General features: G+C 47.0%; 1 protein-coding gene across 5 annotated transcripts in view; it reads left to right on the top strand.

Moving 5' to 3' along the window:
* Runx1 (RUNX family transcription factor 1) overlaps window positions 1–27,569 on the top strand; it is a 228,483-nt gene that overhangs the window by 173,242 nt on the left and 27,672 nt on the right. For 3 of the 5 annotated variants that reach the window (XM_046439087.2, XM_046439086.2, XM_058577285.1), the window contains one exon: window positions 13,055–13,246. The exons of the other annotated variants lie outside the window; for them this stretch is intronic. In XM_046439087.2, the coding sequence (XP_046295043.1) occupies window positions 13,055–13,246 (192 nt within the window). The remainder of the gene's footprint in view (window positions 1–13,054; window positions 13,247–27,569) is intronic. 5 annotated transcript variants of the gene reach the window in all.

The raw sequence follows: 27,569 nt of genomic DNA, 5'->3' as shown, positions 1-27,569 counted from the left end.
AGTCACACGGCAACACACATCTAGTGGGACAGGAAATGCCTTTTTCATAGTATGATTTTGATCAAGTTCTACACATCAGCTATGCGGCATCACTGGGAATGTTCACTCCAGTCTATAGCAAATATTCCAGATTTACTTCCAAAGGTAAAAGCCAAGATAGAAGGGGTGGGGGGAGAGGGAAAAAAAAGAAGGGAAAGGACTTCAGTACCCGAAGCATTATTCTTTTCTGTTTGCCTTTTTTAAAGCAACACAGTGGAATTAATCTGCAACTCCCTAGACCCCTATAAAGCCAGTTAATGGCAATGCATTAATTTGGTGCTTCCATGACTTACGTACACTCAGGTTCCATTAAAGCAAGTATTGACTAAAGCTCTTGCTGTTATTGAAATCTTTCCGCGTACTTTCCTATACTGAACTGGCAAACATTGGATATTTTATGTGCTTTCCTGATTTTTGCTTTTGTTTTTGTTCACCATGGCTTATAAGTCATCTTCTGGTCATTTGAGATAAAAAGTAAACATTTGAAGTCAGTCAGTTCTTAAGTACTGTATAAATTTATGGCCCTTTTTGGATTTGTTCCTGGCATCTTATTTTCTCTTACCTTTGAGTGGTTTTATGGTATTTCTAATTCACTCCTTTTTAAGAACTAAGGAGCAACATCTTTCACTCTTGCCTGACCTGACTTGCAGGCCTAGCTCAGCACCTCAGAGGGGAACCCCATGGAGCTTCAGAGAGAGGAGATCAGAACCTGACAACCTAGCTCTCAGGTCTGATCCCTGCTGCTTACGGGCTGCACATCTCAGTTTCTTCATCTGTAGAATGGGCTTCCTGATATCTGCCCTGAGGGAATGTGAGGACTAATTAAGAAACTGAGGGGCCACCTGGACCTGCAGCAGCTGAGGACCACCTCTCCATCATAACCAGACCGACCTCCCCAAGTCAGCTCTGCAAATATGAACCCAGGAAGATGGGATTCCTATCTGGGGATTCTTGTGCAGATTGAATGAAGATGAAGTAATACCTATAAGGACATGTGCTAGGCACAGACTTGCCCCTTAAATATTAATTGTCATCATTCAAGCACATGCCAGGGACATAGGCAGCTCCTTTTCCCTGGTCCCACAGCCCTTACCAGGGAATCCAGTGGAATCCTGCCCAAGTAGGGGTCAAAGTTTTGCCATTGCCAAGTTATTTAAAAGAGAAAAAGAATCCCCACAAATTGGGCCCTTGGGACATAGTATAATAAGGGTTTTCTCTCTCTCTCTCTCTCTCTCTCTCTCTCTCTCTCTCTCTCTCTCTCTCTCTCCTCTCTCTCCCCCCCTCTCTCTTTCCTTTCACTCTATCTATTGGAAACTCCAAATACTGAAAACTGGACCTACTTTAACAAATTCATTCCTTGTTATTGAAGCACAACTGGGGTAACCTATTGTTCTGCTTCAGAGAAGGAGACATGATCTTTTTCCAAACATGAAAAGTTTAATCAAATTGTAGCTCCTTTTTTCCCCCCCTGTATGGGGGATTGAACCCAGGGATGCTCTACGACTGAGCCATACCCTCAGTTCTTTATATTTTAATTGAGACAGGGTCTCACTAAGTTGCCCAGGTCAGCCTCCTGGGTCATTTGGATTATAGGCATGCATCACCTGGCCCAACTGCATTTCTTAACTGAACAGTAAGCACCCATGTTGCTGCCAAGGTCCTAGCATCTAGCTGATTCCTGTTATCCCTCAATTAAGCTTCTGGAGTGTGTGTGTGTGTGCGTGTGTGCGTGTGTGTGCATGTGTGTATGTGTGTGTGTGTCTATAAGATAAAATAATGATATGAACTCTGCCCACTGCATAGATTGTTTTGCAGAAATTGAGACAGATTATGTCAAAGTGTGGTTTAAATAATCTTTCAGCTAGGTAATAGCAATGTACTAGAAAATAGTAATACAAAGCTACTATTACCATTCTGCATGTTTTACACAGAAATTTTAGGGATCTTAAATATGATAATTATTAGTTTCTCGAAGATAGATATCATCTTGTATCTTTCAGGACTGATGAGAAGAAAATTATAGAGAAAAAATAGGGAAATATAGATCGTCCATCACTATGAATCCATAGTTTTCAGAAATTTTACCTTTTTTCATTAGAATATCTTTTAATTTCCTTGGCCTGCCTACATCTATATACTCTTTAAAAATGTGAGAAACGGAGGAAGGAACCTTGACCAACAATTGAGAGTTGAGTTTTATCTGAATGTATGTTCTTTGACAAGACCAAATATGATTTTTTACAACTCTATTATTCCATGTACTTTCTATGAAACACTCAAATAGAGTGAAACAGCCACTTGGGAACAGAAGGGAAATGGGGTAGACCACATGGCAACTTGCTGGCTCCTTGGGCCTTAACCCTTGAGTTCTCCCATGGCTCTTTATACATGGTGCTTTCTGGAGATATCTGGGTTAGCTTTCAGGGTGGTGAAATGCTACACCCCTGAGACTTGGTGCCAGTTTTAAAAACTGCAACTGCTTGGAGGTGAGACTCTTCCAAAGCTCCACGGGCCAGATTGCTGTCCTGTTCATTTGCTGACATGCTAGTCACCCCTAGGATCAGAGAGACCCATTCTATTCCTTGGGTAACTCAGCCAGTCTCAAAATAAATAGGTACCTCGTGCAGGGAGAAAGAACTGGGAACTACAGAAATTTGAGTCTTAAGGGTTGGGTTGTTCTTGGAGTTGAGCTCTAAAAGGAATCCTGAGCCCTGGCAAGGGAGCTGCCCAAGAGAGCCCAGTCCTGGACTCTGGCCCCGCCTCCTCCAGGAAGCTCAGCGGGTCCCATCTCCTCTCAGAAACTCCATTTCCTCATCTGCAGGAGAGGAAGAGGGGTTTAGCGATTTTCAAGGTTCTTTTCATTTCCTAAAAGTATGTTTTGATGTCTGTGAGAGCAATTGCCTTCAAAGCATCATCTTCTACCTTCCAGAAGGAGAGCTGTGACCCGCTGTAATCAGAGCACCAAATTGGGAGAGTGAGATGATGACTGGGGCCGGGGCAGGTGTTGGGAGGGAGGGAGAGTCCATCAGTGTACACCCCAAGCTGAGGAAGAGATGAACAAAGGTCCAGGAAGAGTGACATGCCAACGTAGGGGAAATCTTCCTAACTAGATTTCCCATGACTTTGGCAACATTAAAAGGAAAAAAAAAAAAAAAGACATCCTTAAACCTACAAAGTGTTCAATTGTCCCAGCCACAGACCGTAGTGTGAATTCCTCAGCCAACTGAAAAGATGGTGTGAGTTCTGTTGACTTAATTGTTTGAGTGTTTCTGACGAGGCTGCCTCCCTCCTTCTCTGAGCAGTATTATGGGCTGTTCTTCATTACCTGCCCTACCTATCTTCACAATCTAGCCGCAAACAGCTCTGGTTGACCACACCACTTCCCTATTGAAAGTTAATACTGTTTGACTCATTCTGTGCTGCTAACCCGAAGCCAAAGAAAACAAGCCAGAGAATAACCGGCTTGTATGGAGCTTGGAAAGCTCTCAGCGGCCCTCCTTTCAAAATCCTATACAGTAGCTTTACTATATCTCTCGCTGCAGCTGCAAAAAAACGAAGGAAGCAGAAGTGGCTTTAAAAAAAAAAAATGAAAATAAAAAATTGGGGGTGGGGAAGAGATGGAAGAGAGTGGGGCGGGGCCCCCTTAGGCTGGGAAAAGACAGTGAGGTCTGCGGCCCTTTAATATAGAGCTCTCCAGAGCTGATTCTGTGTTGACACACCAGCGTGGTCACACAGAAGAGTGACTGTGCAGGGAGCTGACAGGAAAGTTCAAAACATTTGTCAAAAGGCAAAGGGTTCCCTACTGCCGAGGTAGCAGAGGGCGTGGGGAGTCTGGTCCCCCAAGGCCAGCCTCCTTGGGCCGAGTCCCAGGGTAACAATGGGCCAGGGGCAAGGTCTTGCAGCTTTCAGATCTGAAAAGGATTTGAAGGGAGAATCAATCGCTGAGTTTTGCTAGGGAAGTCACCAGGTCTTCTCCCCCTTCAGTTCCATAAGTGACTCAGATGTGGTTACCAGGGAGAATAGGGGCACTTGTGTCTTGGAAGACAGAACTTTCCCTCCCAGCATCACTGGCAGACGGTGGGACCGTTCTCCTCACCCTGCTGTGGAGTCCAGGCATGTAGCCACTGGCCTGTCAGGGGAGTGGTAGCTGAGATTCCCGTGGCCTTTTCTGTCGCCCTCCCCCAGGCCTCCGCAGACAGCCGTGGAAAAAAGGCTGCCTGAGGCCTGAGTGGAACTGTCATCCCCCAAACAGCCTGAAAGCCCTTCCTCTGGACGTGGGAGGCAGGGCTAATAGTCTATAAAAACAACTCGTAACTCTGGCTTTCTGGCTAGTCAGGCCCCGGTGCCGGCCAGGCTCTTCTTTCGGCCAGTCTAGAACTTCAGTTGGCATTTGTGACAGGAGGGAGAGGGAGAATCAGGTGCCCTCCCCTGCTGCTGGGAAAGGCCCTGGGGCCGCGTGGGCAGAGCTCTGAGGAATAGGAGGGACTTTCCTGGCCCCTTTTTATAAGCACAGAGGAGGGTGCACCCTGCACCCAGCACGTCCTGGAGCAACCTAGGCCACAGAAGGGCCGTCCTCCATTCACTCCTTCATTCATTCGGCCGCACTTACTGGGGCACTGCTCAGCCCTGAAAGGTCCTTTCCAAACCTGCTCAGCACCCTGCTATTCACACAGGAGGGGGACAAGACCCTGCAGGAGGGGAGAAGGTCTGGGTAGAGAATGGCGGCCAGGAAACACTCTGACGCACGGGGAGTTGGCAGGCTTGGGGGCTTGTTTCCTCCCAAGGCCTCCTGTCCACCGGGGCTTGGCTTGGCCTGCTGAAGGCCTGAACTCCACAGCTGGTGGGAACTCCAGGCACCTTGCAGGAGTCCCTGCTCACCCGCTAAGCCCTCCCCTGCCCTGCCCTGCATCTCAGACTGCCCTCTGGGGCTGTCCCCCTTCATCTCCCTAGGATGGGGGCTATCTGATAAACAGCAAGCTCACTGGCAGCCCCCACTCGGGTTACTTTTTAATGACACGTGGCAGGGGTCCTTGAGACAATGTCTTGAGGGAAGGCTGATGAACCTGTGGTTGGGGCTGTGGGGAACTTGCCTCTCCAACCTACAGAGGGCTACCTGTGGTGGAGCAGTGCTCCACCCTAAGCTGCTCTTCCCTCCTTAGTCCCAGACAGACAGAAGGAGGCGGTGACCAAGGGCAGGGGAGCCTGCAGAGGCTGATTCTGCTTCTGTAGGCCCAGGCCTCCAGAGTCCTGTGAGTGGCGGCAGACGCCACAGCCTGTCACTCTGAGCCTTGAAGTCAAGAGCTAAGTGTGGGTTCTGTTTTCTTCCCTGAGTCTTGGAGGCGGGTCCCAGAGAGGTAGGCGGGATCCGGCCCTGTGCGACCTTTCCCCTGAAGCCGCTGGTTCTTCATCTTTCTTTGGACTTGGCTGCCTCTGCCTCCCGTTTACGGTGGCTCCTCCGTCTGTCCTGTTGCACTTCACTTGAGCTTTTGTATCAGCCCATGTCATGGAGGCGATCGTGGGGTGCTTTGTGTGTGTGTAAAATAAGTATATGGTGTGTACGTGCATATGCTATGTGTATGTGTATTTCTGTGTGCATGTATCTGGATGTGATGTTTAGATGTGTGTAATGTGTGCATGTGTGCGATACGTATCTTATTATGTGTGTGATAGAAGTAGATGGTGTGTGTGTGGGAGGAGTCCATGTATACACGTGATGTGTGTATGTGTGTGTATGGGCCCTGTATGTGTATGTGTGTTTATCATGTATTCACATATGTGTATGGTGTGTGTATGTGTGTGGTTTGTATGTGTGTGATATAAGCATGTGATTGTGTATGTGTGTGTACGTGATGGAGGTGAGTAGTGTGCTATGTTTAATGTGTCAGTGGAGACAATTGGCCACACCAGTCATGAAGGATCTGAGCACCCATTTGTTGTGTTAGGCCGTCAGTCAGCATTTAGTGAGCCTACTATGTGCCAAGTTTTCTTTGGCACTAGGAATGTCTCTATCCCTGTCTTTTGGTCCCTTGTGGTCTGGGGGGGGGGGGACACAAGCACCATGAGTGACACTAAGCACTCAGAGAGAGCCAAAGCCAAAGGGCTGGATGGGGAGACATGGCCACTTAGGGTGTCCAGGGGTCCCTTGAGAAGATGGCCTTTAGGAAAGTGCCTGAAGGAGGGGCACAAGGCCACAGGCATCTGAAGGAAGAGTGTCTGGGCCCAGGAACAGGGGCACCATGCACAGGTGGACTCTGTGCACTTACTTATGATGCCCCCAGCAAGGGGCAAAAGCTCCTGGCAGACAGAGGCACCGCCATCCCCTGTGCTGATTCTCCTGGAGTAAGACGTGTGTCTCTGGGCCCCTCAAGTAAGCAGAAAATGTTTGTTACCTAAGAAGAGGTGGCATCCTGGCAGACTTCTCCCCACTGACTTGGTGTGACTTAGCCACCTCTGGAAGGTAGGACGAGTCTGAGAAAGGAGGACAGGAGCCCTGCACAGAAAGTGCAGCTGAAGGGGGACTTACGTTCTCCCGCCACTGATGGGAGGTGAGGGCCTCGGGACCCCAGAGCATCATTATTTTCTAACCCTACGAGGAGCAGGGAAGAGGGAGCTGGGGTGTGATTCAGCTGAGTGGCTTTCTTTCTTCCCAGCTGCAGCCCCTGGCAAGTTCCTTTAGGTTGAGTTTACCACCTCCTTCCCTCTGGACTCAGCTCTGGGGCCACAAAGGGGCAGGGGGGCAGAGGCAAAGGAGAACACCATGTCCTGCTCAGTAGGGAGGCAGGAAAGGCTCTATGGAGGCTTGAGGGGAGGGAGCAGTGGACCCAAGAAGACGGGTTTCCTCGTCACTAACAGCCACTGTACAAGAAGCCACTGATAGAGCAGCTCGGGAGGGAGGACAAGTCCCTAGGTCACCCTGTGCCAAGCTGCCAGTCACCAGCACTCAGAAAGGTAGGGCCTGCCAGTGGAATCCAGATAGGAGCACCTGGTGGGGACTGAGATGGAGCTCTGAGAACCATCTCAACAGCCATGCTGGGGACTGGCTCCCAAAGGCCAGGTATCTACCTGCAAGAGACAAAAAGGAGCTTTTGAAAGTCATAGGCAAGGTCACCTTAAGTTGTTCAAGAAAGAGGGTGCTTGGAGCCTTCAGTGAGAACCGGTTGAGTAGATAATCACAGCAGGAGTAATTGCTATGGATGCTTTTAGAGCCCCTTGGAGTAATCCATCTTAGTCCTTTAATTCCAGGCTTCCAGATAAGGAGTCTTCGTGACGAGGAGACTCCTCTCGTCCACAGCAAAGTTTGGAGGAAATGCAGACTCAGAGCAGAGGGCGTGTGTGCCAGACTGGCAGTGATGTCTCCTGGGGCCGTGTCTTTTCTCCGGATGGGAGGAGGATTATGGCACCTGTGTTGACATCCTGATCCTCAGAGTGCTCCAGGTCTTAATGCCACATTTCTAGAATGGTATAAGTTTCCATGTGACCTCTTGCTGCCGTTCCCTAAAGTTCTCCCTCAGATGGTGAGGCAGAGGTAACTTCCTATTCGAGAATCTAGGCTCACCTTACAGATCACCTGATTGTCAGATCTGGGCTCTAGAAGAATCTGTCTAGTTATACTGGGAGAGGACAGTTAGTTACATACCATCCACCCAGAAGGGAAGAGTATGGGCCCTTTAAGCTGCTGTGCATACATCAAAATTAAAAAAAAAATTGGAAAGCCTTACCAAATAGTTATCACCAAATGAGGCCATCACTCAGTGCCCAGGGACACTTAGTCTAAACACAGTGGAGGTCTACAGCCAACCCTCTGTGTTTGTGGCTTCGGCATCTGCTGATTCAACAACCAACCACAAATTGAAAATATTAACAAATATTGCACCTGTACTGAACAGGTAAAGGCTTTTTGTTGTCATCATTCCCTAATCAATGTAACAACTATTTATATGACATTGACATTATATTCGGTTTTATAAATAGTCCAGAGATAGCTTAAAGTACACAGGAGGATGCGTACATATGTGCAAATATGTGGCCATTTAATAAGAGACTTGAGTGTCTGTGGATTTTGGTAGCCACCAGGGTCCTGGGACCATTCCCCTGAGGATCCTGAGAGATGAATGTTATTGGCCTTTTATTTCCCAGCACACAGCCAATTAGAAGCAGGTCAGAGACAGGCACTGGGGAAGCTCTCGCAGTTGGAGCCGCCCCTCCCTCTAGCTCATGCTTCTAGGTGCCCTGCTTGGCAGCAGCAGCAGCACCTGGGATCTTACTAGAAATGCTGATTCTCAGGCCCCCGAATACTCCAGACCCGCCAAGCTGGCATCTCCAGGTATTGCAGCGCCTGCTTCAAGCATGCTGACACACTGCCACCGTGAACCCCAGCTCTGGCTCTCCTAATTATACCTGCAAACCAAGCTGGCAAGTGAGATCATACAGATGGGGAGGGCAGAAGTTGAAGGGCCCAGACCCCTGCCATCTAGATCTAAGTAGCATTGTGTGCTGCTCATCTCGATTCACTTTGGATCCACAGAAACTTCTGTTTCTAGGAGCATCAAGTGTGAGTGTGTATGTTGAGGGTATTGAGCGACATGTCTTTTAGGCCTGTGCTCTTCCTCTAACTGGCTGTGTGAGGTGGATTAAATGGCATAACCTCTCTGAACTTTGTTTCCCGCGTATAAAAATGTGATAGATTTCTTGGCCTTTTTCCTGTTTTGCCATACAACCACATTGTGCTGTTCTGTTAGCTTCACTATATGAGAAGTGAGGCTGTCTACATTTATAGAACATTGGGTAATAAACATACATATGTAATATATAATAGGATATGTAATATATAGGATATTGTAATAAACATATTATACATCACTACATGCTTTTTGTTGCATTATATATTGTATGTGTAATATGTAAATGATATATAGTATTGGACAAAGTTTCCCAAATTACACAAGCTGGAAGAAGGCTGGGTTTGCTGTCAGGCAGGGTAACATCTCACTTGCAAGAGTGAGGGATTACATTCACATTCAGTACTGTCACTTGAAAACCCCAATGGCCCTGAAGCCTAGAGTTTAAACTGTTGCACAGGCAAGGTGAGCTGTCTCTACATGGATCAGTTTCTTCTCCCCAGTCATATAACTGCAGTGATAAAGGAAAAATTCCATGTTTTTAAATTTAGAGTCAGGTTCATCGGCAAACATCTATTGAAATGTAAGTGTCCTTTTAAAATGAGAGTATGAAGTCCATCTGTTCTTTCAGGAGACCTGCAACTTTGTACACACACTCGTGAGCACACAGAGATCTCTTTAGTGTTATCATTTCACATAGATTTTTCCCAACTGCTCATCATGCTGGTGATTTGTGTACACACCTTCCTAGTTTTTCTGCTGTCAAGAAAAGTAGTAAGCCCACGTCAGAAACATGGACAAACAAGTTATTGATTCCTGGAAAATGCCTTATACACTTTTGCCTAACTTTTGCCAAGAAAAGTTAGCAATTTAGCCATATTGGTTTTTTCTGATAGAAGATGATCTACTACATTTCACTTACCACCACAGATCACAATGGTGTGTTGAAAAAGCCACTTCAGTTATCAATGAGACACGCATGCCTTCTCAGTCTACGAGAAAAATGAAAGCTGGTCTCATTATCTGTCATAAAATATTATAACATTTAGCAATACCCTCATGAGCAGCCATCCCAGGAAACTACAGGAATGTGTTTGTAATGAAGCAAAATTTAGCAAATGGCGTTCACTCATTTTTATTATACTTTTTCATTCTTTCTGTGACTCTGCATATATAATGAAATTCCAATCAATACTTTTTTTCACAAATGTAAAAATGATAATGAAATAATTCAGGGTACTTTTCAACTCTGTTTAAGAGTTAGTGAGCTGTCCCAGCGTGGAGTCTTGGGGTAGCCGTGGTTTCAAGTCAGCAGCCTGACTTTCAACACGCTCCAAAAGCCAGGTTGCCAACGTGCATATGTTTAGGGCTATATCGTAATTCTCCCAGGGGGTTGGTCCTGTGTTGAATTCCCTGTTGCCCTCCAAAGTCCCGCCCTCACTAAGGAAGCAGAAAAGTGAATTTCATAGTGGACATTTTCCATACTCCTCTATTTAAAATTCAGGGGGCAAATTGACGCTTTAATAGCACACAAGTACAGGAAACTGAAGACATAAAGCATCCATTTTCCCCAGTCTGAAAGTTTATATCGGAAGCTCCTATATTTCATGCAAAATATTGCTTATTTGGCACACAATGCCTGGGGGTTTCAGAAAAGAAGAATTAGGTGTTCTTGGGCTCTAGCTCCTGAGCGCATCTGGACCACACCTTGGACATAATGATGTGTACTTTTCCCTGTGCCCTCAGCTGCCTCTCTCTAATGCTATTGTGAGCTTGGGGGTCAAGTTCCCCCCAGAGGCAGCACTGCTCCTCCCTGCTCCCAGAACACACGTGGGGAGAGTGTGGAATGAACTCTTCCCCAATCCTCTGGCATTAAACTCAGCCCCAAGACTCTCAGGGCTTAGGGAATAGCTTAGAGTGCAGAATTGTTTTCTCTGAGAGCTATGCCTGAACATTCCTGCTAAAGCAGGCGGCCATCAGTTAATCTCTGCAAATGACTACAGTTTTGGCAGGTGTCAGCTGGTACAGAAATGGTTCACATGTTAAAACATTTTTTAGAGCGTAGGGTAATAAGAGGGGACTAATAAAAATCCCAACCTCCTGTAGCGTCGGGCCACAGTGGCCACTTGAAATGACTTATTCCTGTTTAGTTTCTCGGTGGCACCTGTCCCCAGGTTTGCTAAGGCAGACACACTGATAGGTTTCTTCAAAGGCTGGCCGAAGAGGCCACCGCACTCGAAGCCGTGCGTTCGGGACTGTCCTGTACACATCATTCCCTGGGTCACCCACTGTCCTTCACACAGTGTTCTTCAAAAATGCCACTGGGTGCCCAAGGAATGTGAGGTTGAAATGTAGACAGAGCCTGCTGGAAGCCCTTGCCAACCAGCATTCTTTCTGAGGCCGTAGAACACTCCAGAATCATGCTTCCTGCCATTTTCTTTCCTTGACTCCTAATACCAGGCATCAAACTTCAGGAGGCATTTAAAGGGCTAAATTATGCTTTTAAAGGTTTTTGAGTTGGAATTGTGGGTTTTTCTGCAAGGAAACCTTCAGATTTTTCAGTGTGATCAGGAAGTGAGGGTCAGTCCTAAGAGGAGGAAGGAACCAGGAGGACTCCATTCAGGGACACTGAATTACACCGTGATGGAAATAGAATGTTCTAGAAAAGGACATTTTTGTACTTCTGAGGGAAAGGGATGATGGCGGTTGCTCCGGGACCTGGCCCCTTTTGTCCACAGACCTGGTGCTTAAAATACTCAGCCTGTAAGAGGCCTCTCACATGTGAGCCGGCCGAGCCTGCGTGACTCAGGGTGTTTGCGTTTGACTCGAGTGTTGTGGGCTGGAGCACTGAATCAGAGTCCAGATTTGCCTGGGTGACACATGAAAAGAGGGAGCGTTGCATTTGAACTACACAAATATTATGCTTAAGTATTTTTCCTCCTTTTGGAGCCAAACAGGTCTTGTTAATGATAAAATCACTGCAATATAGTGGGCCTTTTTTCTGGTGTGGAATTTGAGACAGTGTCAACCGTGCCAAGGGGCCCCGAAGCAGGAAGAACCGGCAGGCCGCGGAGATTGGGAACCATAACATGAGTTATACAATTTAATTTTATATTGTAGTGATGGGGAACTAGGAGAAAATGTGCTGCTCCAGGTGGCACCCCTACCCGGGGCTGGGGGGCGTGCAGTCAAGGATTCTCTTTCTACTTTAGGGTTAGGACAAGGTATGGAAGGAGCGCTTTCTGGGGGCAGCAAGCTGGCTGTTTTGATGCTGGGATTTTTTTTGTGAAATCGATCAAGGACTCTTTATCCAAACAAACCTCAAGGGTGAGGAGGGGGTCAGAGGGCATCTTCTTTGAAAGAGGAATGAATTGCCAAGGCCCACTGGGGCCGCATCCCTACATGGGAACCTCAGCTCTGCTATCTCTCCTTTAATGACATTTTGTTGGGAATTTAAGAGAGAAAACTGGAGGCCCAGGCCTCCTGGTACACCCCATGTGAGCCCCTCTGCTGGCTGTTCCTGGTGACAGTGACACCGACTGTCCACAGAGACACCGAAGGCCCACCCTCCCACTTTAGATCCCTGAATCAGCCTGGGGAAGCTCCCCAAGTTCGCTGGCTGCTCGCTCTGCGCTCCAGAGGTCCTGGGCTGGCATGAGTACTGGACGAGGACCAGGTCACACCTTCCTGTCGACCCCCTCATAGGAGTGAACCCAGGGAGTGGGCTTCGGGGAAGAAAGAATAACCCCGAGGCGCCTGCCTGGAGAGGGTGGGGGGCCGAGGGATGGCCCCTGGAGGCGCACCTATGACAGGAAATCTGACCTCCAGGGCAGTGGTTCGTGGCCACACTCCGTTTCCTGTTGGAAGGGGCATGCTGGGGGCCTCCAGGGCCAGCTGGGCTGCTGCTTAGGCCTGAGGGTACTTGGGTTTGCAGTAGGGAGGGGCAACCTGGTGCCGCAGGGAGGGCACCTTTCCTGGCCACCACAGTTAGCCCACAGCCATGGCAGAGTGCCAACAGGTAACCCAGCTTCCTGCCCGACTGCCACTGCCATGGCCACTTCCTGTGTCCTCCTGCATTCATCCTGCCCAGCTGAGGTAGGAGCTGAGTGGGGGGGGGGGGTGAGGACCAGGCCCAGACTGAAGGAGCACTAGTGGCCAGTATGATGAAAGAGGTCCTGGTCTGCAATAGGGACAGTGGCCCCAAATTCCCACAAGCAGCCAAATTCCCACTGGGCAGATGTCCAGCAAGTCCACGTTGGGGGTGAGGGAAGAGGGAGGGAAAAGACGAGAAAAGCCCCCGTTTTGGAAATTCCACGATACATTTTCTTATCTCTTCCCTCCCTCCTTCCCCATCTCCCTCTCTGTCTCCCACCCCTCCCACCCGCTGCCCACAATAGGACATCGTCAGAAACTAGATGATCAGACCAAGCCTGGGAGCTTGTCCTTTTCCGAGCGGCTCAGTGAACTGGAGCAGCTGCGGCGCACGGCCATGAGGGTCAGCCCGCACCACCCAGCCCCCACGCCCAACCCTCGGGCCTCCTTGAACCACTCCACTGCCTTTAACCCTCAGCCTCAGAGCCAGATGCAGGGTAAGTACCAGGTGGGGCGCGTCTCCCCCACCCACCCAGACCAGGGTGGCTTGTTCTGGATGCTTAAAGGGAGCCCCTTGAGCCAGCAGCAGCACCTGGGAGCTGGTTAGAAATGCAGTCCCTGGCCACTCCGCCCACTGAGTCAGGTCTGCATTGCCGCGGGATGTGCAGACTGAGAAGCCGTGCTGCTTAGGCTGCAGAGGAGATAAGGAGATACACACACATGGGCACACAGTGTCTCTCAGGATCTATGGGCGATAGGGTCCAGGATCCAATGCAGATGCCGAAATCCATGGGTGTTCAAGTCCCTTATATAAAGTGGCTTAATATTTGCATATCACCTACACATATTTTCCCATATACTTTAAGCTACCTCTAGACTACTTGTAGTAGCTAATGTAAATGCTAAATAACTAGTTGTAATAGTATTTTGGGGGGATTATGACAAGAAAAAACTCTCTACATGTTCAGTGTAGATGCAGTTTTTAAGAAAATATTTAAAATCTGTGGTTGATTGAATCCTTAGATACAGAACTGACAGATACAGAGGACCAACTCTGTGTGTGTGTGAGTGTGTCTGAGTGTGTACACATATATGCAATCTGGAATTTTTTAAAGAGCTTTGGTTGTGCTATTTTCTTACCTACTCTTTAGGCTTGAAGATACATCACACACAACCACCCACATACACATGCATGTCTAGCAAGGTGAGGTGGGGATATTTCAAGTTCTTGATGCATGTAAAGTATTTATGGGTTTGTATCTAATATATGTTATTTTTTAAAATATTAAGAAGTAGTAGAAATGTATGGGTGCCACTATATCAAGCATAATATTTGCAAAGCAATAAAGTACACAAGTCCCCCCACCCCAAGGGGCCAGTGAGCAATCGCAAAACTATTATAAAATGCAATAATTGCATAAAACCCACTATGCCAAATTAGATAACACAGTGTTTACTGTTTACATCGGAGAACCACTGATGTCAATGATAGCTTGCTCCATGGTACCATTTCAAATATCTGAAATGCAGTCATTTTCTCTGTGCCATGCAGACACAGCTGTATTTAATATGGTCACAGTAAGATTCCCTTCTCAAAGAAGCAGCTTTGTTCAACTCAAAGGAAAAGATAAACAACACATCTGGAGAAGGGCAGGTAGCCAGCAGGGGATATAGCAGTTCCTTGGAGACGTTAGCTTCCCCAGGCATTTTCTGCATGTGGGTTGTGTTGTGAGGGGCGCAGGCAGCATGTCTTTATTAGGCCAACTGCTTTCTTTTAGGGCTAACACACGCAGGGCTCTTGCAAGGCGTGCCCACATCTTCTACTGAGCATTATGGAAAGCCCAGGCCATTCATTCTCACAGTGAGGCTCCTGAGGGAGGTGCTTTTATTTGAGTGGAAAGTTCCCAAAGAAATCTCCCCATACGATGAACTGTGCACATGGTACTGAGTGACCTATCTGTAGGTAGCCCTTTTGTATACAAATAGAAACCTAAAGCTTGAGGTCTGGAGGCTCTTTCTCATCTGCGATCTCATTGTAAGTGTATTTAGGAAGCAGTCCCATGAAATCATTAGTCTCCTTATGCTTAATAATCATATATAGTTATTCAAAATATGCACACTGATTTTAAAAGATTCCACAGTGCATGAATGTGTGGCAAATGAGAGCAGCTGGTATATATGTTAGAGTGATGGACTTGGGGCAAGTTTTATTTCAATGAAAAATTGAAGATTTTTTTATCTTGAAAATATCCAGGAGATTATTTTATCTTGTTTAGGATCATTTAAATTAATGTAAGTCATCTTTCAATTCGTGTGTAAGATCAAAGGGTTAAAACTGTGTTAAACGTTCTTCGTTTCTGTGACCATTTGAACTACCATGTTGATAAAGGGATTTGCTGACTGTAGGACAGACTTCTGAATGAAAAATATTAAGCATTTTTAAGAGAATTCAACCATGGTGGGGCAAATTGAAAATTTCACCTTGGGTCTGTTTTATTTTGGACAGTTTTGGTGAGGAGCAAATGTAATCTGATTTCTCTTTTCATCAGATATGACTCTTTGCCAAGAAAAAAAGAAAAAAGAGGGGGATGGGAAGTTGGCAGGTTGGGTTCTTTGTCCTCTGCAGGCGGCCGCTCTTGGGCTCTGGGCCAGAGGCCTGGCCTTCCATAGGCATCCTGTAGCTCTTTGGAGTACTGTGTGCTTAGCGCCAAGTATCACCCCTTTTGTTCCTTTTAAAAACTTTTTACTTCTGCAACATCTAAGCAATCATAACTTGCTTTTAGAGTACCCTAGGGGCTTGGTTGCTACTCTAAAGAATGTGTTAACTATATTGCTGGTGTTCTTTCTCTCCAAAATATGAATCTGATATGCAATAAATACTTCACTTGTAAAATGGAAGGAACAGCATCTTAGAAATGAGTGAGCAAGATATTTTCTTTAAAACTACTTGTCCTCTCTCTTTCTCCCTTACACTCTCTCTCAATCTCTCTCTCTCCTCCCCTCCTCTGTCTCCCGCTTCCTTCCCCCCCCCCACCATATTTCCTGTAAGAAAATGGTGTTATACAGTCACATTCTGAGTAGCCCCTTAAGCTTTTTTTCTGGAAATTAGAAGTTAGCAGGGATGGGCTGGGAGAATAAGTCGGTTGGTAGAGTGCTTGCCTTGCATGCACAAGGCCCTGGATTCAATCCCCAGTACCAAAAAAATAAATAAATAAAAAATTAACAGGGATGATATGCAAGTCTCTTTCACCAGTCTTTTTTCACTTTGTTCTCAACAAGAGAAAAAGGCTGATTTCCAGGATTAGCCTAGAGTGTCCATATTAAGACGATACTTTAAGAAATCACTCTTTGAAATGGCGGCAGTAGTTTTAAGAAAAATATCCCAGAAGTGGGCAGGGCAGCCCTTCTGTGGTGCTGTGTGAATGTTTTTCAGCTTTACAGAGAGCCATGTCTGTACCTGGGGATTTGGGGATCACCAAGGTTCATAGAGAGGCTGGGGGGGGAGGCTTAAGCCAGCCCCTCTGTCAGCAGGAAGTCACTGATACAGAATAGCACCTCTATTTATCTAGAATCAGATGGGCTTCAGAATCACTCAAAATAGACATCTGGAATGATCAGAAGCAGGGTGCAGATGGAGAGGGGGGCAGGTTGCCATGCCACCAAACCACTATTTATTTGTTGAGGTTTTAACTATAAAAGGGCTGAGGTTAATTTCAACTTCCTATTTTGCCAGGTCTTAAAATTGAAGGGAAAGCCTTTTGCATGGCTTCATGGTTATGCAAGTCGAGATGCGAGCATGAACTTCCATGGTTGTGATTCAGAATTCGCATATTCCTTTTAACCCAGGGGACAGGGTTAGATTCTAGAGAGCTGTTTGGTCTCACCTCCCAGTTGGAGATGGCTTGGGGCAACCCAAGTGAGTAATTTTAAGAATTTAACTCTGATTGACCAAATCTGGGGAACCGCATTGAAGGTGGTGTAGCTTCCTCCTTCCTGGGGAGATGAGGATACAGGGACATTAGCTGCTGTAGAAAATTGTCAAACTCAGCTGAACTAAGAGGCCGGTGTTGCTGTCACTGCGCCCACTGGTTACTCTGAGCATCTTGCTGGCTTTCCTTGGCCTACTTGTGACGTGGCACGGGTCAGACCTTTTGTCTCCCATGTTCTATGCTCATGGCCGTCTCACACGGTTAATAGAGAAGCCGAACGTGCCCACTGTCTCCAAGCTCCCTGGCTTGGACTGGACTCAAACACAGACCTTCCTGGCAGTTCATGAAGCTAGCGCAGGTGGGCTGGAAATCGCTCCCAAGTTGTACTCTTGGATCAAGGGCAGACAGGTCTGACCAGTGTTGAAAAGGAGAGACATGGGAGAGGTGTTGGCTAGCCGCTCACGGAGCTGTCCTGACTGAATGCATTCTGTTATGACTCAGTGTTGATCGTAATGATGACTCTGGGCTCTCTGATTGGTGCCTTTCTAAACTGTCCCCTTTTGGTACATTTGTACTTTAAAAAAAAAAAAAAAAATTAGGGGTTGGGGATTGAACCCAAGGGTGCTTAATCACTGAGGCACATTATCTTTTTTTTTTTTTTTTAATTTTTTATTGTGGAGGCACATTATCAGTTCTTTTATTTTTTTTTTAATTTTGAGACAGGGTCTTGCTAAGTTGCTGAGCCTGACTTTGAACTTTCAGTCCTCGTCTCAGCCTCCCCACCTGCTGGCATTACAGGTGTGTGCTACCGTGCCCAGCTGTATACATTTGTTTATAAGATGGGGAGAAAAGACAACTCAGAATAATGAATCTCTGAGCATGCATGAAGGGGGATGCGTGGGCAGGAAGAGGGCTCCCCAGCTACTCTGTGTTTCCTTTGATGGGGCAACTGCCTTCCTAGGGGTGAGCCTTTCTTGTAGGGTCCAATGGAACCAAACCAGGAAACATCTGATCAGCCTGAGGAGAGTGGGTACCTCCACTGGAGAGTTCCATATGGCCAAGAGGGCTCTGTCTTCACAGATCATCTCCTGGTTTTTAGTATTGATGTTTATCTTCCCCCAAAGTTAATGTTACTTTAAGTAGATTGTCTTCTCTTGCCACCGTGTGTGAAATTCTTTGAGGTACTGAATCGGCCTTGCTCCTCAGTTGTGCTGGGTTCCTCGTGTCAGTCTGATTCTCTCCGTGTGGGCAGACTTTTCCACCCTCCTGTAGGGAGCAGAGGTAACCCCTGCCTCCAGGGAACAATGCCAGAGGAGGAGATAAGGGGCCTGGGGGCTTCTTGCCCAGAAAGCTCCAGAAAATGACATGAAGACCCCTTCCAGACGTGGAGGACACACCAGCTGCAGAGCATTACCCACCCGCCTCTCCTTCCCTCCTTCCCATCCCCCCCCCTTTTTTCTTTTCTAGCAATTCTAGAAGTTTGAAAACAAAGTGAGGGGGACTTTGTTTACCTTGGAATTATATACTACAATCAAATTAGACGCAACCAGAGACTCTCATATGGAAATCTATAATGATCATTTCATGATCATACAGTAAAATATTCAGTGCTGGAAGCCAACTTGTAAGACCTGTTGTAACGCGAAAATGCAAGATTTCATTAAAACAAGAAAAACCCCTCTTACCTAGCTGTAGTGTTTGAGAACCTAAAGATCATAGCACCAGAACCGTACCTGAAAAGCCAGCCCGAGTACGGTGTTCCCATAAACTAGAGGAAGGGAGGAAGGGGGCTGCGGGAGGCCGGCAGGAGGGAGGGAGGAAAGAGAGAGAAAATGAAAATGGAAAGGAAGAGAGGGAAGGAGAGAGGAAGGGAAACCTAGGGGGATGGGCACTGAACAAAGAGCCCCCTTTGGGCGTGAGGGGCAGCCACCCCCCGCCCCCTCACCAGCAGGCAGGTTAGTGGAATGAGAAGCTCCTCAAGGCAGGCACTGGAACGCGGTTCCTATTCTATATTCTTGGCGGGTGCAACACAAACCAGAAGTTTAAGGAAAGTGTGGGAAGGTAAAAGTAAGGAACTGCACTGTGGCCATGGACAACTGGAGAGAGGAGTGGAGGAGAAGGAGCCGGCTGGCCCTGCGTCCTGACCCACCTGTGCCAGGTGGCTGACATCCTTGCTGGCTAGTCACTCCTTGGGGTTGCTTCATGATGTTTAGAGCGGCCAGACCTTTTGTGCCTTCTCTGATGTGCCACCTTCTGCCATTATAGATAGGCACAGGGACCAACCCAGCAGTCCCCGAACAGACATTCCAGTGCTGCGACATATTTACAGCTAGGTACTTATAGCTAAGTAGTTAATAAGCCAGCCCTTCACAGGGGCTTGCCAATCTGTGACCTCCCAGCACCCTAGGAATCAAAACCCACATTTTAGCAGGCTTCCTTTGCAGACCAAATGTTTCCATGGATATCATTCAGAATGGTCAAGCCACTTTCTCAGGAGCATGTTGGTACCTTGTGGGCATCTTTTCTAATTAGAAGGGGAAAAGATTTCACTTTAGGACTTGATCTTAATGATAAATTATTCTTATTGGCTGCATAGGTTCCAAAAGTTTCCTTGATGCTTGTGAACCTAGAGGCCGGTGCACACAGTGCACTAAAAGATTTTTTGGGGAAGAAGCTTTGTTTTAACAAAGCTATAAGTCGGTGCACTTATATGATATTGATGCTAACAATAGGGTTAGAAGATAGCAGAGCATAGGCTAAGAAGGAAGATCCAAGAGGCAATCCCCCTAAACTGGTCTTCCCAATCTGGCCTCCACAACATGTGCTACAGGACTTTTGGCAAGATACTTAACCCCTTAAAGCCTCAGTTTCCCATCTGACACGTGGGAATTATCTAGCTATCCTTGCAGATGGTATAGTGACAGTGAACCATAAGGCAGTGGATGTGAGAGCCAGCCCAGAGTTAACACTCAGGAAGGGCCACGTCACAATTGGCATTGACAAACAATACCAAGCTTTTTGGTTTTCTGATACTGCTATGATGAAGTGCCACAATTTCGGGGCTAAAACCATAGGAATATGTTCTCTCACAATTGGAGCCAGAAGTCCACCATCAAGGTGTTGGCAGGATGAAGCTCCCTCTGCAGGCTGTAGGGGAGGATCTTCCTGCCTCTTCTCCGGCTTTGGTGGCTCCAGAATCCCTTGGTTTGTGACTGTGTCCCTCCAGTCTCTTCTTCCCTCTTTATTCGGCATTCTCCTCTATCTCATCTATTCCTCTGTTTCTTATAAGGACACATGTCATTGGATTTAGGCCCCGCCCACCCAGTCCTTGGTGGCCTCAAGGTCTTTTATGTAATTATATCCAGGGGCTGGACTTGTAGCTCAGCGGTAGAGCACTTGCCTCATATAGGTGAGGCACTGGGTTCAGTTCCCAGCACCACATAGAAATAAGCAAATAAAATAAAGGTCCATCGACAGCTAAAAAAAATATTTAAAAAAACCTTTTTCCAAATAAGATCCCATTCACAGTTCTGAAGGTCAGAACATGCACCTCTTTTTACGGGGCACCATTCAACTCACATTCCAAGGTCATCAGGTCATTGGCCAGTGGCATTCAGGTTTGTCCACATATAGCTTGTGCATGTCCATCCCCCATAACAGATAGGAGGACAGGTGAATGGGAACACGAGGACTTGTGCCTACACACCCAGTTCACGTCCTACCACTACTAGCATCTCCGTCCACCATTTGGGGGTTAGTGCTGTGCACCTTCATTTCCCAGCCAGGAGAACATGGGATTTCTTTTCTCTTTTTTCCTAGATAAGGTAAGATTTCTCAGTATTTTCTGGAACACCTATACAAATGGAAACACAGACCCCAATAGTGGTAGAGAAAGGGAGATTATCCCTGATCTCGGAAGCAATGCAAGACAGAAGACAGGCAACCTGGGTGCCTCTCATTCTAGTCCCCCAAAGCCATGGCAGTATAAATATCAATAAGCAGAGGACCAGAGAAGGACAGGAAGACCAAAGCCAGCCAGCTGGGATGGGCTCAAGAATATGACCTCCTGGACAAAGCTGGACATAACACTGTTGTTTTGAAACAAGCTGCCTTTTTAACAAATGGCTTTATTGCAAAGCATCATTGCCAGACATCTGTTTCAAAGGAATAGTGGTTTACTTTGTATATCTCATTATCCCAAATTTACAAATCACCTGACGACAGTCTTTCAAACTGGGATATTTATCAAAGAAATTTTGATGGTAGCCATGAAGTCATATCGAAGTTTAGCAAAAGTTTGTGCCAAAAGAAGAACAAACACTCTGTCAGCTATGAAAAATGGCTCTGACAGACCTAGTTCTGCAAACTGAGTTGGTTTTACTCGTTTGCATTATTATTTGTCATTTTCAGACTCTTTCAAATCCAGCATTTGGGATTTAAATTGTGCTGGGGGACTGCAACTGCTTCTGTCTTTCCTTATTTCCCTCAGAGCGCCCCAGCCTGACTTTCAGGGGACATGGAGTGAGGCAAAGGGTTTCCCCTGCCTCCACACCAACAGTGGCTTCTGTGCCTATGTGAACCATATATTCACATTTCCCTTTCAAAGCCTCAGCCCCTACTTTTTTCTTTTTTTTTTTTTCATTATGAAACATCTGCCTCCTGTGCAGTTGAACAGCCAGTTGTTATGGAGATTGAAGATACAGGATTGCAAAAGGCCTGCAAATAAAATCTTCCCTGACAAACCCAGTTTCTTTCCATAGACTTTTCTTCTATAATCTCTTTCTGGCAGAACATTATACATTTCGATGTTAGAGATTCAGTTACCATCCACAGTAAATAAGACAAAATAGTAATTTTAAAAGATGTATAGAGCTCACCCCCGAAACAAACTTTGGTCAGTGGTGTGTGTGTGTTGCCTCTCTGTGCACTCCTGAGAATTGACGGGGGAGAAAATAAGGAGTGTACCACTTCGTACCCAGTTGATTTCTGTTTATGAAAAGTCTTGAGGTTTAGTTTTAGCCCATCCCAGCTCTCCTGAGTAGCATGAAAAAAACATTTTCTGTTTAAAAATATATAAGCATTTTCAAGAGAAAGCATGGGCCATGTCATTAAGTGCCTAGATGAGCCAGGGACAGGAGAGCCTTCTCCAGATGGAGGCTGAACTGCCACAGTTCCAGACACCATCATTATCATTATTTCATACCACCTTCACGTCATGTTTAGGGTTTAGAACTTTCCAAATAGAGTTGCAGGATTTGGAAAGTCGTCTTCCAATTCTGATCTCCAGAGCTTATCATCCCACTTAACTCCCCACCCCCATGGAACTGCAGTTCCTCTTCTTAGAGATGAAACTCCCTGCATTTCCTCCCAGAGGGAATCAGCATGGACTGGACAGAAGGAATCTGCATCTCATGTCACCTACAGCTCCTGGGTGGCATGAGACCTGAGCTTGGAAACACCGTAGGAACTGGAATGGTGCCTGTGTCACCCCACCATCTTGGTTCTTCCATGCAGTCTGAATTGGGTCACTGAATTGAGGCTCCATAAAGCAATATAATCAGTTCTGTTTAACAAGGCTTGGGCCACTGTGGTGACCAGCCAGGTTCTTCTGGGAGTACAACGAGGATGCACTTGGGTCTTTCAGCTCTGGGGTTTGGGAGTGACTCCACTGGTATCATAAGAGCAGAGGGTCATCAGGGAAAGTCTGTGGGTCAGTTCCACCTCGAGTGTCAGCACCTCACCCAAAGTTCCCCTAGCTCTGGAAGCCACTGGTTTCTGCTTAGGAAGGAGTCCTCTTTACCCTGCATCTGTAGGTGTTCAACCTGAGTCATTCCAAGGCCAGACCCAAGACCCAGAGCACATCCAATGTGCAGATCCCTCATTAGAAGGGCTGCTTCTGTAGTTTTAAAGGAACATCTTGAGATAAAAAGGGAGGAAGACATAATGTGACTAGGGATGCATTTCTTGGCGTTGCCAGTTATACGAGGGGAACGAACGTGGTTGTTTTATGAAGTCTCAGGGGATGACCGCACTGTTGTGGCCACTCTCACTCCATTAGTGCATCTCTCTGAACATATCAGATGGCAAATTATATGATGATAAAGTTATTAAAATATCTGTAAAAGTCAGCACAAGCTCAAGGGCTTGACTTGGCCTTTCTGCCCGCTAAGTGGTTTATTTAGATCTCTTGTCTCAAGGTCTGTTAATCTTCATCTGTACTTTGTTGTAAATTGCTTGCTATGTGGAACAACCATAATTACCTCAGTTTTAGGACGCACTTCTGTTGGTTGCCCAACAAGGCTGGTATCCTAAGGATGAATGCAGAAGTGCTTGGAGTGGGAGACCCACACATCCCCCCCTCCACCTTTTGAAACTGTAACATGTTTGTGATTGTGTCTGCATCTGGGTTGTTATTGGAGCAGTTGAGGCAGCAACATTATAACAAGGACCAAGGGCAATAATAAAACAATAATAGCTCACATCAATAGAATGGATTGTGGAGTCCGTCCAGCCACCCACAGGGGCATGTTATGGTGGGGAGAAGGTTTGCCTGTGCTCCCTTCTCTGTACATGTCCTGGCATTGTTTCCTTGACCACCAAGTGCCAGGCCCTTGTTGCTCATGTAAGTGATGCACCAGGTAGCCTGAAACTCTAATGATCTGGGATTCTAGATTTTGCAGTACCTGAGAATTAATGGACCTCCCTTAACACTCACAGGGAAACCAGAGGGGATGCCCCAGAGCCTCTCACTCTTCTGCCTCTGAGTAAAGGCTACTTTGGGGGTAGGGTTAATATTTTTCCTGTGGATCAAGCTTCAAGAGGCTCTGAGCCACCATATGTTGGCTAAATAAGAGAAGTCATTGCCCAGACATGGATCTGTTTAATTTAATGTAATTTTCCACAAATTACAAAGCATGACTTTAAAATTGAATTTGTGTAAAATTACGGATGGCCAATTCAGGTGGAAGGGAAAGGAAATCTTGTTATTCCTATTCCAGAATCTCTTCCCGATTTCCTCATTTGATTCTTTCACGCCTTGGGGGGAGGGAGGATATATGAGTGGGTCTGTAAGGAATTTCTCTCATTTTTGAACTTTCTCCCTGGCCATCCAAGGAGGACGCAGCAGCCTGGAGATGTCAAGGCAGAATGCCAATTGTCTGTCCATCCATCCCACCAACCAGGATAGAGCTATTCTTTTCTTTTTATCATTAGAAGGGACTAGAATTACACTTGGGACCTCCCACTTTATAAGGAAAACTGAACATGGATCCATAATACTAACCCTTGAATATGTGTGGAGAATAATGGATATAGGTTTTGGAATCAAGTCCCACGTTGTCCACATCCTGGTTGTGTGACCTGGCAAGAAGCACTGACGTCCTCTGTGCCTGTGTTCCCACCTGTACCCTGGGCATGGTTACTAATAGTACCTAACTCACGAGATAGCTGTGAGGGTTAAGTGGTCAACAGGCGCAGAGTACTCGAGGCCTCGCGGGTGGGAAGCTTCACCTGATAGATTGAGATATCCTTCTGTTAGGTATTCGTGGAGACTGTACACTTGAAGAACAGAGTCGTGTTATTCTGTTGAGCTCTCGTTGCTCACTGTCGTCACTGGTGGTGCTCGTGGGTCACCAGGGTGCCGTGCCTCTGTCCAGTCTTATGTTCCTCGGCTACTCTGTGGCAATCGCCATTCAAGTCTCCCTGTTCCCCAGCAGTGACTGCAGCCCTGGGGAGTAAGGGGAGTACTGGTTTTAGTGGTGTTTTCAGTTGAATTTTGTTTCTGTGGGAAAACTCACAGGGGGCAGGAGGGACCTATAACCATGGTTCCACAGGACCAAATGGGAATTTAAACTGCGAAGGTGAAAGGGAACTTTGCCTTCTTTGCTCAAAGCTCTTTATTTTACCCAAGAGACCTGGAGAGTTTTGGTGAACGCCTGGTGATGGTGTTCCTGAAATTCCAGCCTTCCGGCTCCTGGCCCGTGCACACTTCCCAGTGGCAGTTTAAGTCTGTTTGCAGCATGGATCTTTCATGTGGACATCTAACCATGCTCAGCCTCACTCTGCCTTTTTCTAGAAATATACTTTTCCTCAATGAGATGATAGGTCCCTCTGGTTGGATTAGGTACCCTACACTTCTTTTGTCTTTCCATTTTATTTATTTTTGGTACTTGGAATTGAATCAGGGGCTCTTAACCACTGAGCCACATCCCCAGCCCTTTGTTTGATTTTTTTTTTTTTTTTTTGACACAGGCTTTTGCTAAGTTGCTTAGGGCCTCACTAAGTGGCTGAGCCTGACTTTCAACTAGCAATCCTCCTGCCTCAGCCTCCCAAATCTCTGGGATTACAGGCATGTACCTCCATGCCCAGCCATCTCCATTTTTTTAAATGTTGAATTTAATGCTTGTGGGATTGGGGATTATTATTATTTTTTTAGTTGTAAATGGACACAATACCTTTATTTATTTATTTTTATGTGGTGCTGAGAATTGAACCCAGTGCTTCACACATGCTAAGCAAGCGCTCTCCCACTGAGCCACAACCCCAGCCCATGGATTAGGGATTTTTAAAACAAGCAGGGACAGACTCTTCTTCTCAAAGCCACCCTCCGTCCTTCTCAGCCCTGCTCCCTGGCATGAGGGGAGAGCAACAGCTGTCATGGAGTTGACAGGTTACTTCCTGCCACGGGACCCACGTGGGCAGCGGTCTGAGATGAACCCTCACTCGTTCCGTGACTTGCATGAATCGGACACATTCAAGAGTGTGAACGGCCAGCCTCTTTGGCATTTTTAATGAACCATCTACAAAAGGATTCTTTGAACCAAGTTTCACCTTCCTGTGTGATTTTAAGTAAATACCTCCCTCCGCTGATTCCGCCCACAAGCCGGGCCCTTTAAGCCTGCGTGTGGCTGTGGCTTGGGCTGTCGGGCCAGAAGAAGGACAGCAAACAGGTGTGTGAGTGTGAGCAGAGCCCGGGAGCACAGCTGTGGGAATGCCAGGCGGCTCTGGCAGGCGAGGCTGGGAGGGGTAGAAGGTTGGTGCCTGAGTGACAGTCCCCTTGTCCCAGTTCAGGACATCATGCCAGCTTCATGCCATTTACTCACGAAAGAGTTCACAGCACAGAGTGAGAAAGCTAAGGCCAGATAAAGGCTCTCTGTGACAGCCATGTCCTTGTCTGCGAATTCAGGGTCAGGGTCGTGAATAGCAGGGCCAGAGCCACCCTGCAATGTCACAGGAATTATCAGCGACCAAATGCCCTTCTCTAGGAGGTGCTGGAGAGGTCCCTGCATTGATGGAGTGGCTTCTGGATTCCTTTCCTTCATGGAGACCCAGTGGCTCTGTCATCCTGCCTCCTAAACGGACTGGAGGACTGGTGCTCATTAGCCAAAGGGACCTGTCCTCTCCACTTCACGTCCCATGGCTCGTGGTTCCTGACGTGTCACGCCCACACTCTCAGGGGCCTCAGGCCCTGGGCTTGCCTCAGTGGTCTGAAAAACCACAGGTTTCTAACGAAGACAAGAGGAGCGTGGTGACGGGTGATGCTGGGAAATGGGCTTTTCTTGCTCAGAGACGGATCCCCCTCAGAAGCACAGCAGTCTGGGTATTGAGACTTTTCTCTCAACAGCAATTTCTCCTGATTTGGGCAGTTCTTATGGTGACTTTGAACTTGTGACCATTGGAGATGAATGAATCATAGAAAGCTCAACCATCATGGGATGGTCAGCCCCCTCCCTAAATAGATGAGCAATGGGAACCCAGAAAGGTTAAGGGACATGCGTCATGTCACATGGACAGCGTGCTTATTCTAGTGCTCAGCTGTCGTCTCCCATCCTCCCCAGCTTGAACATGTTCCTGGTGTTTGGAGGTAGCAATGTGAACCGTCCTGAGCAGTCCCTTCAAAACAGCACTTAGGCAAAAGAGGGGCTGTTGGAACAAGATAGGGCAAACCCCAGTGAGCCTCTGCACACTGCTCCACCCAGTTTCTCATCTTTATATTACCAAAAAAAAAAAAAAAAAAAGGCTCAAATAACCCAAACAGGCAGAGTCTGATCTGCAGACAGTCTGCAGGCACCTGCCCAAGAAGCTGCCGGTCGGCTGGTCCATCCTTCTCTGATTTATGTTGTGTGTGCTAAGCCTTAAATTGTTGAGTCTCTGGCTGGCTGCAGTGGTATTACTGGAGGGTTGGTGCATGTTTTTAGCTCACAGAGCTGGCTCTGGTACTGGAGGTGTTGGCCCCGAATCAAGTCCAATCTCACACCTGTCTGAGACAATGAGAGCCTTGTTAGACACATCTCCAGTTGAGGCGGCTCAGCCTGCTTATTTTCACATTCAGAATCAGGAGGAGGGGCACCTTGGAGCAGGGGGACTGGGAGAGGCCAGGAGGAGGCTTGGAAATGCTGGGGTCCCCTGCCCCCTCTACAGTGCCTCCCCAGGTTTTATAAACTTTTCCTTATTTTTGGAAATTAAAAAACAAACAAACAATACCAACAGTAGTCCTCTTATGAAGGAGAATTTCCTTCTGCAAAACAAGGAACTCGAGGCCTGTTGTAGAATAAATTCCCAGTCACTGTGGGGGTTGAGCAGCACAGTGGAGAAGCCAGGTGCAGACCCCAGCCCTGCCAGCACTGAACCTTGAGCCTTTCGCCTCTGACCAGCGTGTCCTGCAATGTTTTATCTTCTTCTTTTCCTCTTCCTTTGCTAACGTTGCAGTGACTGGAGCAGAAAGCAGAGGGGAACTTTTTCCCCAGCTCAATATTTTTCACCAATGAAATAGCAAATGGTTCCGTCCCAGTTCAGCCTTGTGTCCCACGTGATCCACAGAGAACAGAGCTAGCCACCAGCACTTGTGTCTGCAGACCCTGTGCAAACCCTGCCCTTCTGAGACCCCAACAGG

The sequence above is a fragment of the Marmota monax genome, unplaced genomic scaffold, assembly GCF_021218885.2.
Source record: "Marmota monax isolate L192 unplaced genomic scaffold, Marmota_monax_Labrador192_F-V1.1 WCK01_AAM20220418_F8-fsc00125, whole genome shotgun sequence".
In the NCBI taxonomy this organism is placed as follows: Eukaryota; Metazoa; Chordata; class Mammalia; order Rodentia; family Sciuridae; genus Marmota; species Marmota monax.
This window is presented reverse-complemented; position numbering and strand designations above follow the sequence as displayed.